At 45.0% G+C, this 15393-nt stretch overlaps 1 protein-coding gene across 2 annotated transcripts in view; it reads right to left on the bottom strand.

The window, feature by feature from the left end:
• Window positions 1-14465, bottom strand: part of EIF4G (eukaryotic translation initiation factor 4G) — a 47422-nt gene extending 32957 nt beyond the window's left edge. For both annotated transcript variants that reach the window (XM_087397123.1, XM_087397124.1), the window contains exons 1-9: window positions 13989-14465; window positions 13059-13165; window positions 12817-12954; window positions 12622-12713; window positions 9315-12544; window positions 9023-9217; window positions 4079-4418; window positions 3854-3931; window positions 3178-3279 (exon numbers count right to left, since the gene is read on the bottom strand). In XM_087397123.1, coding sequence (XP_087253249.1) covers window positions 3178-3279; window positions 3854-3931; window positions 4079-4418; window positions 9023-9217; window positions 9315-12544; window positions 12622-12713; window positions 12817-12954; window positions 13059-13165; window positions 13989-14194 — 4488 coding nt within the window. In that variant the 5' untranslated portion in view covers window positions 14195-14465. The remainder of the gene's footprint in view (window positions 1-3177; window positions 3280-3853; window positions 3932-4078; window positions 4419-9022; window positions 9218-9314; window positions 12545-12621; window positions 12714-12816; window positions 12955-13058; window positions 13166-13988) is intronic.
• Window positions 14466-15393: the final 928 nt, after the last annotated feature.

Genomic DNA, 15393 nt, shown 5'->3' with positions numbered 1-15393 from the left:
ACCTTAGGATTCCTTGACTAGCCTTTTTACTCTTGTGATGAGTCGATATGCCTTCTAAATTGAAGCCTCTTGAAAAGAAGGCATGTAAATTCCTAAAATTTCTCAGGGTCTAGTCGCCTTGCAAATTTCTTTCAAGTTAGCCAATTCATATGCTCAATAGGAAAAAAATGAATGAATTCAAAACCAGGTTTTGCCATTGCTGCATATAAATGTTTTAATTCTCAAATCAAAGAACCTTTTTATGAACTTCCTAGCTTCCCTAACATGCTCTTCAAAATAGAAAAAAGCAGTACAATAAGTCTCACATCCAAATAAGAAACTAACCCAGACTATAGATGTCACCAAGCTGTAAATACTCCAAAGCCAAAGTTCTAGTTGACCATTAAGTTCTTCATTTATTTAATTATGTTCAAAGAGTTACACTTATTTGGTCAAAGTATTGACTTCGGTCAAAGATACTTAACCTCAGTTAAGTAAGCCTAACCCCGATTAGGGAGACCTGGCTTCGGCCAAGATGGTTAACCACGGTTAACCAAAGAACCAAAGCGCGGGCTTTGGTCAGAGAGTGTTGACTTCGGTCAACAAGATTTGGCTCACCCCAAGAGGGTTAAGTTCAATTAACCAAGATGTGCCAACCTCGATCGGAGAGACTTGGCCATAATTAAGGCGCTTTGACTAACGACCAAGAGGGTTGACCTCGGTCGACCAAATAAATTGTTCTATGTTATGTGCACGTGTTTACTTGGTGGGGACGCCCGCGGTGACTAAGATTAGTTCACAAATTATTATTTACATGCAAAGCGCTAACCATTACTGGGTGCCATGGTTGTGCACTTTAGTTAATTATTGCAGGTACCAAGCGGGATTGAAAACCCAAGTGCTATGGAGCTCTACGCGCCGCCAAAAGGTATCCATGTGACCAAGGGCTACGAAGATCCTACAGTTTTGCCCTTTGTGGCATGTAACTAGATTTTAGTTAGTTGATTTGACAAGTGGAATGTTGCGAAATGAATGAGCCTTGAGCTCTTTATAAATTCATTCACATTTTGGAATTTTGTAAGAACAGCTCTGCACTGAACTCTCTGTACTCAGATATTTTCAAGGGATAAAGACCTTCGGGGGGGAGTCCATATACCTAGATGAATCCAGGAACATTCCCAAACTCATCCTCTAAAAACACAACATAGTGCAGTTTCAATCTCACGATAGTCACTCACAATTTTGGGGGGAGTCCAGCCCGATTGTTGTCTTGGGTCCTATTGTGCCTGCGTGCGCGCGCGCGTGTGTTGTGTGTGTGTGTGTGAGTGTGAGAGAGAGAGAGAGAGACTCAGGCGTAAACGTTTGCTGAAGTAATCAACATTTATTTCGAAGTAGTTCTCTGCTTGGTTTCAATAGAAACCAACTAACTAAACAAGAAAGAAGAGTAAGAGCATAACAAAATGGCAAACATCAATGAAGAAGTTAAAACAAAGCAAACAAAAAGAAAAAGAGACTCGGCAAGCATACTCACTGAAAATATTCAAGAACTCACAGACATATTTGATAAGGTAGCTGCTGGGTCATAAGCACAGCAGCTAACCACCACTTGGACAAAATTTCTTATAGAACTTGCATCCGCTAAGGTGTTAGAAAAAATATACCTTCATAAGGCTAAAAATATTTTATAGAACAAGTGAAAGAACAAAGGAAAGGAACTTGTAAGAGACTTTAGACAAAATTATGAGTAAATGAGAAAATACAAATACAAATACATATAACTTATGCTCCCCCTCCTAAAACCCCCTTTGTTTTTTTTTTAATCATTTTGCTTTAAGGGGAATAGGCTTTTCAGGGTGGTAGATACGTTTTCGGCTTCTTCTTTTTAAGGCGGAAGCATTTTAGGCTCCAAAAGCATCCATAATTCCTAGCTCTCAAATTAGTAACATTTAATTGCTAATAATATTATTTTTGTGTGACGGCCATCTTGTGAAAACAACTGCATCTGTTATTCCTCTCTCTTAGTTGTTTGTTGCCCGGGCTGTGAAGATACCTTACCGCTTATAGTGATAGGGTACATATGTAGAACCCTTTGAAATAGCTTCAAAATATTTCTTATGTTGCCATGGACATTGCTCCTCTTGAAGCAATAAGCCAACCATCTCCTTGTCTCATGTCTAACAAAAATTTATAAGGGCCCCACAAGCTATCAAGTGTTGTTGATATATCTACAAGCTGTATCTGCAAGTCTTTGACATTGTAACAAGCTCAAGACTTCTACTTCCTCCATTTTTGAAGAGAGAGCTGGTTTCTCTATGAAGAACTGTGCCTCATTCTTAACCTCAAAAATCTTCTGCACTTACCTCAGTCGGGTCAAAACAAGTCAGTGTGTTGACCACGTAGTATACTTAACACGAGCAGAAAGACTACAAGGGATCCTCTAACAAGATACTGGAAGAACAGATACGTTTGCAGTAGAATTCATATCAGTCTGTTTTACTCTTAATTGCTCACCCCCAATCATGAGTATTAGCTCCTTTCAGAATTGTACAGCAGGTTCAGTTTCAGACATAGATCCACCTATAAACTTGACTTTTAAAAAAATTCAAAACAAGGTGAACTCGGTCAGCAACAGAGACCTCAACTAGCTTATACCTAGATGAATCCAGGAACATTCCCAAACTCATCCTCTAAAAACACAACATAGTGCAGTTTCAATCTCACGAGAGTCACTCATAAGATTGAAAACCATAAACTCCATCACGCATAGCAGGGACCAGCTACTATGACATCCCCACTGACATCATCAGCACCCAAGAGTGGGTGTAGACCATAGTATAAAAGTATGCTCTCACACATACAAATCCACACACCCACACATACTTGAGCATCCATTTATACAAAGTCTTCGTACTGAGTTTCTGTCGGCACTCCGGAGGTGAAGGGCAAACTCAGCCATGACGAAGGCTAGCACTAAAGGAGAAGGCTAATCAAAAAGTAGTCCAAATCTCTTCATTCAAACTACAACTGCTTGTGAAGTCTAAACGATTTCATTTTAGTCTCTCCCAAACGAGCACCTCAACTAGCTTGTCAATAAATCATATGCAGTGTGCTCCAACAGCATGTTACTTTGACATGAATGAGAGCCTGCTAGAAGCAGATAGAAAAGGAGACTGAAAACAGCAACCAACAGTTCCTCACCTCAAAGTTGCCTGGTGAAGATGGCATGCAGTGTTTAAGAATTTCAGTCATCAAAATCCATAAGAAAGCTGGATCTGACTGCATCACAGGTGCAATGGTCCTCTGGAACATTCAAAAAGACATTATGTGGCATGAAATCATTGCAAAAAAGGATGCTACGACATTAATTCAAAACTACTGTGCTTGACACGCATCCAAACTTTATCATAGTTTTTAAGGAAATGTACCCCAATGCTTGCAAAACATTTCTAAGCATTTTGAACCAGACAGACTACCATGGTCAATGCAGTATTGCCGTGCAGAAAAACCTTCTTTCATGCTGAGATGTGCCATTCATTATATAAGAAACAACTCGTGAACAATTGTGGAAAGCATAGAAAGAACAGAACATCCAACATCTCTGAACTTAAAACATCCCACATGAGCAATCCCCAATCCTTCCAAAGATCTCAATGCTCAGCAATCGAATCACAAAATAAATAAGTGTAACGAACAGAAGCATATCCACACAAACTTTCCTCCAAGAAAACAAGGAGACAACAGAAACAGAGAAAAGAAAGGACAAAGAAACCCTTCTGGACCCTATTGCAGGGCAGGAACCAAAAATGATGATAGTATATACTAAGTATTAATTGATACGGAACTTTCAGATTACAGAAGTATAAACGTCACTGACCTCAAGCCATCTCTGAGTCTCTGAAATTGCTTCATTTCTGTTCAGATGATCACGCAATTGTTTCCCTACAAATATCATCTGAAATCCATGATCAGAGTTCACATCAGAAGAGGGAAAGGACATGGGACCAAACCATATGCGTCACCTAAAGTAAACTAACAATCACTTTTTTTTGGGGCAAAAGAAAATTCAAAACCTGAACCCAATTCAGATTATCCAACTGACCAGGTGTATACAGTGAAGATTTTTCTCTTGCAAAAAGGCATCTAATCTTCTCCTTTGCATGTCACCAAACTCAAACACGTCATCAAGGCAGATCCTCGGACATTTGCATATTTCTAGTAAAGATGTTTCTCCTCTTTCTTGACGCAGACCTTCAAGTATTCTTTCGAGCATGTCAAGACCATAATTAAGCTGCACTACACTTGTTTTCATCATTTTACCAACTTGATCAATTGATAGGACTCCTGCTGTAATCAATTTCCTCACAATTCCAGCCAGAAATTCCGGAGCTCTGGGTGCATCCATAGCTAAATCATCCAATGATTCCAAAACCTTTACAAAACTGTCACAGAGAAACAAATCTCAGCAAAACGATAGCATCCCGTGCATAACTCTCTTTATGTCAATTCATTTAGCAGCCTCTTGCAGGTCTAAATCTTGTTCCCCTCTAGCTTTGTCCAAATAGAAAACGCACAATTCTTAGTCAATCTTGCTAAAAGCCCTGGTTTCTTTAAGAACTTGATAATTCAGTTATCTTCAGATCCTTACCTCTCTTCTGAAAACACACGCCCCCCTTAAGCAGCTTTGAAGAATTAATAGAACTGCACCCAAAAGGTTTGTTTTCCATCCAGCAGGAAAAGTACTTTGCTTGACCTAAAGGCAGCTCGAGATGTTTATTAAGTCTATATGCACCACCCAGCCCCATGCGCATTATGCTACCTGTGACTAGGTCCTAGGACAGGAACTCCTTACAGGCTAAAGGATAGAATGCATTAAATGCAAAATCAAAACCTGTCACTTTCATCCTCTTGGTACTGTACAATAGCTCTAATTCAAGGGCCACATGGGGCGAGAAATGGCGAGGACAGCAGCCAAAATACCACATGAAAGGGTGCCAGGCCAGCAATGCCATCCTGTCACAAGTTGGGAAGGAGGCCAGCAATCCACTGTCAGACCAGGGCACTAGCTGGCCCCTACAGTCTTCAAGTCAGCCAACAGTGAGGCATGCAGACCATAAGAAAGGGTCATTATCATTGACTCTTCAGCAGTACACAGCCAGGATAGCCTTCAACAGCCAACAGAGGGGTCTCAATTCAGCCCACAGTGCCCAAAATCTGCATGCTTGAGAACAAGCAGAGCTGGAGGTACTTGTGTAAAGCTTGGGGCAGGCCCTCGTGCAGAATATGGAGCTTCTACCGCCCTCGTGCTCATGGGTCCAGTGTTCTCCCATTTTAATAGCATAAGTAACAGAGTAAGTAGTTAAAGAAGCATGGTCTGCTCAAGCTCCCAGGAGTTCATCCCCCTCTGCTAGCTGCTCGACCCATTCCTCAGACCTACCTCTGTGTTTTTATTTTTTGCTTATCTCGTGGAGAAATCTTCTCCCAAATGATGTGTGGTCTTTAGGCATTGGTAGAGGCTGTGGTTTGATGTATGCATGCACAAATCTTCCTCTTATGAAGAAGTGGTAGATTCAACTGGCCCCTGGATAGAGAATTGTGTTTGGCCTCTAGAAAGAAGCATGTTTGTGAAGCAATTCATCAAGTTCGCATGTAGCAAGCTGGATATCATCATGACAATCATGTGCAAGGGAAGCAGGCTGAATTGAGCTTTAGTCACTTAGTGTGCATAGAGTGGCTGCTTCTCATGTGCACACTAGGGCCAGGCAGGCAGATGATGGGCTAGAGTGCTATCCGTGGGAACATGGGTCAGCAGATTGTTTTTTCACTTTTATTGGCGCTCGTGTGCTTTTCTTGGCGAGCACTTTTCCTTGAGGCTATAAAGGGATTGCCAACGCCATAGTTGCACACACCGGCCAGAGACAACGCAGAGCTAGGAGCTACCAGTGCGGCTGTTCACCAGGCGGTATGGGACGCCAAGGATGAGGTTTGGCTTGAAGGGCTAGCAATTTCCACGAGGCTCTCTAGCTTGGTGGGCTCAGTGGGACTGACCAAGTCTGAATCAGCATGGTTGGGTGGCGAGTTGCCTGCATACGATTCTTGTGTTCTAGATCCTGTGAGGGCGTGACAAATGATATCAGAGCTGCCCTATCGTGAATGATCTCAATCATGATTGAGGTGACGCAAGCTACGATAGAGTGGCGAATTCCAGGTATGGATCCAATTCGCAGTTGTTGAAGATTTTGCAGTAGCTTGTGATTTTGTCAGCTCGGGAAGTGAATTTGAGGAGAGGAAGATTGAACCAGAGAGAATCTGGGAAAAGAAGAGCAGTAGTTGGCAGTCGTTGAGAATTCTCAGCAAGAGAGAAGACGAGTTTACAGGCAGATGATGGGCAAGAGTGCTATCCATATATTTCCGTCCAAAGCTATGGACACAATACAAAAAAGATAGATCCAAAGTCCCACCAGAGCGTGGTCCTTTAATCTTACCACCACGTACTTCTACTATCTGCCGGATATCTCTAGAACTTGAGCCTGCATGCTCCACTTCAAGCGTATGTAGACTCTCCGTCCATGATCCTTGCACCTTGCTGTTCAAGATGACAGCCAAGGGTGAAGCCTCTTCCAAGCTCTTTGTCTGCAGGTCCTTGACACCTTCCTGGGGCTTGTGGAAGCCTGTCTGGCTGGCCTCCTCCTGCTGCAATCTGCTGCTGAACTACTGCTCCAATGGGATGAATGAATGCCCTGTATTGGGCTCCTTTTATAGGCCTCTAGGGCCCTCAAAATACCCGACCAGTCTGCCCCTTAATGGCCAACTGGATCAGACCGCAACCGACCCCACCAGCTCCCTATATGGGGCTGTGGGCTGGCCGACCAGCCCTCCTGGCCTTACATAAGGGCAGGGTGCTGCACACTGCAGCCCCTCCCTTCCCTGCAACAGATTCATCATGTGAATGCTGTTGAATCATCCTTACGGGACAACACAAGTATCCGGTTCCAAGAGTTGAAGAGACATCAGAAGCACCTCTCACTTGTGCTGAATTTGAAGTTAAATTCTCAAAAGAGCCAGATAGCAGCAGATCTGCAAAAGAACCTGTCTGGCAGCCCCGAAAGGCCTCTAACAGGTGAGAACTGAATAGGCCACTGCCCTCGAAGCCCTGGGAAAAGCTCTGGATGCTGCAAGTCTGATAGTCACTGATCTAGAGGCTCCCTGGCAAAGTGTGAATCAGCAACAGGCTCCTGGAACTGCCCTAGCAAGGTGCGAATCAGTAAAAACAGCCCCTGGGAAGTGCGATTTTGCAAGCTGGGACCTAGCAAGGCTCCTAGCTAGTGGCAAATCAACAAGATGGGCTCCTGGAAGGTGTGTGGACAGCTGGGGAGCAAGAAAAACGAGATTCTGCACTGAGAAGGAGCTGGACCAGCCCTTGCTTAGCCCCCAATCCATTAGAGCCAAGAATAGCTGCTTTGCTTGCCTTGCAAGTCACTTGATTCATACACCTCTCTAACCTTCAAATCCTTTGCCTTGGCCCATGGAATTTATTGTTCTAAAGTCCTTACGATTTTAATCAGTTTGAGGCCAGGTTAGTCAATCACCATAAATTCCTAAAAATTAGAAATTCATGTTCCTGTAGGATAGCTAGAGATTATTTATACAGTATTGTTCCAAAATGTTCAACATGTAGATTTTATTAGTCAAAAGCTGACACCAGCACAGGTCAAATATCCTACGCATGAAAAGGAGCAATTGATGTAGTTCATGTATATACCTAGATGAATCCAGGAACATTCCCAAACCCATCCTCTAATCCCATAGGCCCCCGAGGATGGTAATAGATCTTTCTTTCTTTCGTTCTGTCTTTCTCGCTCACCTCTCACCTGCTTCCACCCTCCGTCCTTAACCCCAGCTGCTGCAGCCGGCCTCAGCTCACAAGGGCACAACAGCAGCGCAGTGCGTGGGAGGCAGCAGCAGGTCCGGGTAACAACAGCAGCTCCAGGTCCGGGTCGCAGACAGCAACCGCTGCAGCAGTTTGGTCATAGCAGCAGGTCCCTTCGCATGCACTACTCAACAGTTCAAGGGCAGTTCAGTTTGAGGCCAGTTCAGCCCGCCACAGCTCAGTCCAGTTCAGTTCAGCCCAGGTTCAGCTCAGAACCAAAGGAGCAAATTTACTATTTACAACAGGAAGTAAAAGAGCTCAGGCTTCAGCTTGCAGCCTCCAGAGGAAAGTATAGGCTTCATATGTAGAGTAATGGTATGCAGGGTAATCATTGCAGAAGTTATAAATAAATACAATGCTTGTTTCCGCGGTCAAGGAGATGATTACCGAGCTCAGTCAAGCAAGAAATGGCTATTGATGCCAATAATAAAGTCAATAGAGCAGATCCTTATGTGGAAGTTAAGGAGCAGGAAGCCATGGTACAAAATAAGAGGATCCTACACATTGGGAGACTGCAAGATGGCTGCCTTTTTTATGATGAGGAACACACAAAAGATGAAAAAATTATATGCCTCAAAAAGAAAATACCCGAGTCGAATGGGATGAAAATGACATAAGGTCTATCACTCAAAAGGGAACACAATTGCAGGTTTATTTCAGAAAGAAGGCAGCAAGAGTCAAGATTCTCAGACAAACAAATAAGTTGAAGGTGAAGAACTAACCCCAACACAAAAGAATATTGAACTCACTAAAGCAAGTGGGCAGTCTACTAAGAGAGACAAGCATTTTCAAAATCCAAACCCAAAGACTCTCAGTCTTAAACTGATGTAATAAAGGCCACTCTATGATAGGACTAGAATATAGATGTCTGCTATAATCACATCAAGCTGAGATGCCATGTGCACTCCTCGACTCTCTGATAGTCAGAGATGTAGTAGCTACTCATTCTGTTGTGTACTTTGTCTCATAGGCCCGTGAGGACCTCTCTCTCTCTCTCTCTCTCTCTCTCTCCCCCCCCTGCGCGCACGCAAATATGTGAGTGTCTGTGTGTGTGTGTGTGTGTGTTTGGGGGCACGCGGGGGTAAATAAAAGAGCAGAGCTACCAAAGCATATTACCCTCCAATCATCTGATCTTGTTTGAGCAAACTAGGTTCTGTCTTCAAAAGAAATATTAGCAGTTTCACCAAAAGTTCTCTTTGGATATCTTTCTGATCAAGAGAGAGCGAAATCCAAAGGTACACGATAGTGGAGTGGAACTGCGGAGCCCGCAGATCTTCCACGCATAAAGCTGCCTCCTTCACATCTTGAGCACTGCCAAGTAAAGCATGCATACAAGAAAACGTATCAATGAAACCAAAAGCACAACGAGGGGTGGAAAGACTACCTCAAACTGCCAAACAATACTGACCTGAAATACTCAATTAGGATGTATTCACTCTTCTTCCTTAAGTGTTCTTCACTCAAAGATACCAATGCAGGAGCAGTAGATGGCCTGCTATGTAAACCTTGCTGTTGGGTCGCTGCCAATGCCATGGGTGTGCTCACAGACCTGTCGCTTAAAGTTCGCTCAAGGCTGCGCATTCCTCTAGTTGGAGCTCCAGACCCATACCTGTCCAATGCAACAGGCCTTTCCAATAAGGGCCTTTCAGAAGGAGTAAGAGGCCTTTCAGCCATTACACCTCTCTGTGACATCTCTTCCCTGGCCCCGAAATGCCCCCTCTCTTGAGATATGCCAGAACTATAACCTGGGAGAGAAACTGGTCCAAATCTTCTGCTATCTCCAGAAATTATCATTGGGGAAACCTCTGCCAACACACTTCGCCCTGACCCTACTGGTTGCCCACGCATTGCCATCCCTCTACCAAGGCCACCCTGTGGACCAAGTGTAATAGGACCCTCATGCTGTGACAAAGGCATGGGCATTGTTCTACTGTCCAAGAGAAGCCTATCTTCCATGCGCACATCCTGTGCATAAGAACCACGTATCTGAGGCTGAGCCCCCCTAAGACTTCCCACCAAGGGAGCACTAGCAGTTGGTGTAGTTGGAGAATACATAGGCGATGCTGGACCTCGCATGCCAAACTCTGATGTAGGTACAACTCTTCTTCCGGATGAAGGTCCTATGCTTGATCCACGTGTCAGGCGGCCAGCTTGTGAGACAGTAGCCTGCCTCTCTTGCACGGCATCCCTGTGCACCTCCTCAATCTTCTTTGGGCCCTCAACCTTCCTCCTCTCTTGCCACCCATTTCTCCGAAGATCTATGACATCCTTCAACATGAATCTTAGCCTTGAAGAGAGCTTCTGGTTATTAGATAGTTTCATCATCCGGTCAAAATAGGCATCAATGTGCTCCTTTGCCTTTGCACGGTCAATCATCCGACCAATCGTGCTCATTAGTTTACACAATGCTTCGACATCTTCTTCTTCAGGGTTTTCATACTCGCCTAATAGCTTTATGATGCATTCATGCATTATACGTTCTGTCAGCATATTCTTCTTGTAAAGTTCCCCTATGAACCGAATGTTACCTAGCATCCGCCTTTTGGCTTTCACCCGTTTCTCCTCCCTTTCTTCTGGAGTAAGCTTGACCTCACCATCTTCTTCTTCCACATTAGCCTCAGCCTGTTCCCTCTCACCGCGCTGAAACTCTTCTTGGCATTTGTTCAATAAAACTCGCTTAAACGTAACCTTCTCATCATCTTCGATGAACTCTGGCAGATCCACAGAAAGCTGCACACAGAACTTTGCATATGTTTCGCAGAAGGTTGGCTCTGACAGTGCCTTATCAAAAATCTGTGAAATCAAACCGGTGAGTGTAAGAGCAGACTGTATTTTCACGTCCTTCACTTGCTCAAAAAGTTTTTCAAAATTTTGGGGTGTCAGCTTATTAAGAATCCCTTTCATTTGCCTCTGTTTAGCGTCCTCCTCGTCTGACGCCTTATTGACCTCATATCTTTTCTCAGCCTTATGCATGGGAGGAAGAGGGGCTTGAGGAGACGGAATAAGACCTTTCTGTCCAACTGGCATCCGTTGCCACCGGTCATCAGCAATGTTGCCTCTAACCAAAGAAGGGTTTACGGATGCCATCGGAGACACTAAAGGTTTTCCAGGAATTAAACTCATAACCAGAGGTGGCATCGCCATTCCTGGACGAACATTTAAGGGCATCCGTGGAATAAGCCCTTGGCTGTTGCCTGGCCGAAAGCTGGGAGGTCCCATCTCACCATAGGCATCAAGACGACCAGGAGAATGCACAGTGGCGGGTTGTCTGGTCCATCTTTCCTCTTCAAAATTAGCCCCCATACCGCCACGTCTAGGACCCCCACTAAACTGGCGATCGAGCATCCTGCCTGGGCTTGGAAGCACATCTCGCTCTGTTGACTGTGAGAACACTGCTTGTGGACTCATAAGCAATTCAGCAATATCAGCCCTCACCTCAAAATCTGCAGAAAGCTCTCTACACTGATCTTTGAACGTCAGCAAGAAGTCCCTGGTGTATTTTTCTCCACCTACTGTCTCTTGTGCCTGTGCCTCGTTTGCTCTAGCACTGTCAGTCGTCATGATAGCTGCAAGCCCTGCTGCTACCTTGGGGGACGGAAGCTCAGCAGCATCCTCCCAATTGTCGACCTCTCGTGGTAACAATTTTTCCTCAGGAATAATAACTGGTTTGGCTGCATCTGTGGTTAATACTTTTGTACCAGCCAATTCAGAAACCCTCTCCGCATCAAGTTTCTTCTCTTCTGGAGCTTTATATGCATTATACAGGTCTGCAGTGGTACCTGCAGCATCAGCTTTTGCTAAAAGGTCTTTCTTCTTTTTCTTCTTACTGCCATGACCTTCTTTGTGGGAACTGCGTGTTGAACTTTCTACTTCAGCTGTATTCATCCGTTCATGCAATCCTGACGGATCCATTTGCAATCGTTCACCTTCATCCAACTTGCTAGCACTGTCAAGGGAGGAAGAGAAGTCACTAACAACATCACCAGCTCGAGAACTAACAGCATCGTGTTCACTACTAACCCTTTCCTTATTCCTCTGATCTTCAATGATTGCATCAGATCCCTCATCTGCCCTTGAAGCTGCCTCACTTGGCCCATCAGAGAGCCCCACGACCTTGGCACCTTCAGCAACAACCGCCATCTCTGATGCTGAGGGTTCAGCACCAAGATTGCTTGTGGGAACAACGTTAGAAGTGGGAGTGTGTGACATCACTTGAGCCATTGCTTCACTCTCCTGTTTCTCCTCTTTTATAGCCTCGATTGCAGTGACGGGTTCCTTTTTGGCCTTGTGTGCTTTGACAGCTCCAGCTGAGACCCCCGTCCCTAAGGCAGTCCCCGAAGGTTCAGCACCCAAAATGCTGGTGTGTGCAACACTTGAATTCACTGCTTCGCCTGTCACTTGGGGTACTGCATCATTATCCTCTTGCTCCTCTTCTTTGTCCTTGAATGAATCGTCTGAATTTTTTTGGGTGTGTGCACCAACTACTTCAGCTGTACTGTGGGCATCATTAGTTTTGGTTGCAGTGGTTTCAATTGGTTCAAGGCTCGAACTACTCATAGATGCATCAAGGGCAACGACTGCAGTCGCCCGTCTTTGCTCATCAAGATTAGGAGGTGCTGAACTTGTCCGAGCAGGAATCTGCAAAAGCCATACAAATGCATAGTGAGATGAGTTTACGCGAAGGCACATAATCCAAACATTAATAAGATACCCACCTGAACACCCGTGCTGTGCATAAAACCTGGACCTATGCTTCCAAACTGAATCGAAAGAGGAGACTGTGCAGTGCTCCATTCCCCAGGTCCAGCTGCATTGAGGCAATAAGCAGAAACGCATTTCTGATTAGCCCAAAAACAACATCTGCAGAAACCGGATGCATACAACAATTAAAAGATATCAACCCTCCGAACCTGCTTTAGCAGCAGGTGCCACAGTTTCTGTGGATACCATAGCAGAAGAGCTTGGTGGTGTCCCAGGCCGGGATGACCTGGAAGCAGCCCCATTGCTAGTTGGCAGCACGGCTGAATGTTGCTTGAAAGGCTGAACCCCTGCAATTTGAACACAGACGTTGCTTGTTAAAACTTGACACGATACAAAGATCGATCAAGTTCGAAGCAGGCTTTGGTCCTGTAAAATCAGCCGATCTTAGGACCTGGTTGCGGTGAAACATTCCGTTGAACCCTCTGGTTGTCAGTAGTCTCAACTCCGGCAGGTGAAGCTCCACTTGGCTGTGCATTACCTCCATTGGACCGCTTGCCACTGCCACAGAAACCAGGCTATCAGGGAGAAAAATAAAGCAATGGTACACACGAAAGGTGAGAAATCCTTCCCTAAGCAACACATTGTGCCGTGGGCATTAACCTAGCTAAAGAATAAGCCAAGCTGTCTAAGCCAGGCTATATCCTTCATAAATGAACTTTCTGCGTTGATTTTCAGCACTTTTCTCTCGTTGGTTGTTGTTAGCACGACCACAATAAAGAGGGGGTTCCTTTTACTAAACAAATCTGGCTCTCAGACAGAGAGAATCTCTTTCTCCTCCAGCTCCGAGAAAACTTTTACAGTTGCTAAACCTTTGCCCGGGATATAAACACCCAAGCACTGAGTTTTCAAAAAGTTTAGGGTTAGAAAGTCGAAACTGTTAGAGAAGATCCAAAGGGGAAACTGCGTAGATAAAATGGGCATTTATTGGCTAGGTTTAGGGTTTTTTTTATTTAAACCAGTTTTTCACTGCCTATACGCCGAAACAGTGCCACCACGTGACAAGGGAGAATACAAGCAAAAAGAAAGCATAACCCTTCTTTGTTTAAACACATGCTTCCAGGGTTTAACCACCCCCCGCGCGTTCTCGTAATCCGCATCGTCGGCAAGGTGTCAAAGGACGATTTCTATTGAGTTTTTATATGATTGGTCGGACCTAATATTAGATTCGAAGCACGTCACACAGGTCCAGAGACGAATCGGGGTCAGGAGATTAAGCAGGTTCAAGGAGAAAGGTCCAATTGTGATTGAGAGCACATGACCTTGGAATCATGGAAGATCAAGCTACACATCCAAAGTCGATTCTTGTAAAATGGATGCTCACCTTCTAGCGCCGGAAACTGGCAGAGGCTGAAGCGCAGAAGCAGGATTTTGAGAGAGCAGGGGGGCGCTGGTTGAAGGGCTTGGCCCTCCTCCGCCGCCTCCCTTCACGGTCGAAGCGTGAGCGCCCGCTCGCTGGTGGGGTGCAGACCTGGCAATGCTCCGCGGCTGTGCGTCGCTCCGGTCTCCTTTAGGTTCGTGATGGGACATATATAAAACTGGATTGAATTCCTGTCGACTGGGGTGAGAGGGAGGAGCAGATCGGCGGATCCGATCGGAAGGAGGGAGGCAAGGGAGGGAAGAGGGAGGAATCGAAGGGAGGGAGGTGGTTCAGTGAAGGAGAAAAGTAGGGGGAAGCATCGCTGCAAAGAAGAAGGGGGGAGAAGAATGAGAACCTGCGTGGGAAAGAAGCAGGCGGTGCTAAGGAGACAACAGGCACACAGGGCATATATGAAAAGGGTCCGCCTCTCCCGCCGATGTGTGTGGGCGGAGGACTAACGCCTGGTTTGTGGGTTGGGTCACAACTTGCTTTAGGGTTAGTTTGGTTTCACACCTTTCCTTGCATCCTCGCCTATGGATCGTGGATGTCGAGCCCGGTCACCCTCCATAGTACCAACCGAAGGTTGCTGCTGCAGGATTCCTTGATAGCCTATCGAGAGATTGCATGAGGAGCTCCTGGAGCCTGCTTGGTGTGAACACCTCACCACCCAGATGCCTCCATCAAAGCCCCCGGTTGGTGTTAACCCAGCCTTAGTTTGTAAATGTATACCCCTTTTGCCACAAAGATGTCCAACTCCACTCAAAAGTGGCAACATCAAGAAGAGACTTTTAAACCCGTCCACCCACTCTAATAAACAAAAAAGTCACAAACAAGCTAGGCCTCTATGTGCCGCCCAAGAATACGTCCACCAGATTTGTGCAATCACTCAGGTCCCTCAAGTCTGCAGGCCATCAACCTTACCAGCTCAACATCCTCTCGTTGGTGAATAATACTGGGCGTTTATTGGATATAATAAAACTTTGCATCAGGAGCATATGTACCTTGTAAGACCAACAACACACGGACGTTTGATCGCATGGGCACACATACAATTTTCATGGTTTGGTTTTGTGAATATGTGTGAAACCACCCTAATGTTGGCACTCTCAACACCTTATGTGGAAGTGTCTATATTTTACATGTGCACGTCAAGCATAATGAATCTAGAGGATCATGACCTTACAATAGGTGGGATTTCAACATCAACTTTAAACCAAAGTTAACCCAAGTCACTTCAAAGCACTAAAGCCCTATCCAACATCAAGCAAGACCAACAATGCATCCCACACCAAGAAAAAGCTCTTAAAACCCATAGCATTAACTATATGCCTACTATGTGATAAGATTATGTATACCTACAATGCCTGTA

Source organism: Dipteris shenzhenensis, chromosome 26 (genome assembly GCF_047967505.1).
Source record: "Dipteris shenzhenensis isolate YYH24624 ecotype China chromosome 26, Dip_SZ_1.0, whole genome shotgun sequence".
NCBI lineage: Eukaryota > Viridiplantae > Streptophyta > Polypodiopsida > Gleicheniales > Dipteridaceae > Dipteris > Dipteris shenzhenensis.
This window is presented reverse-complemented; position numbering and strand designations above follow the sequence as displayed.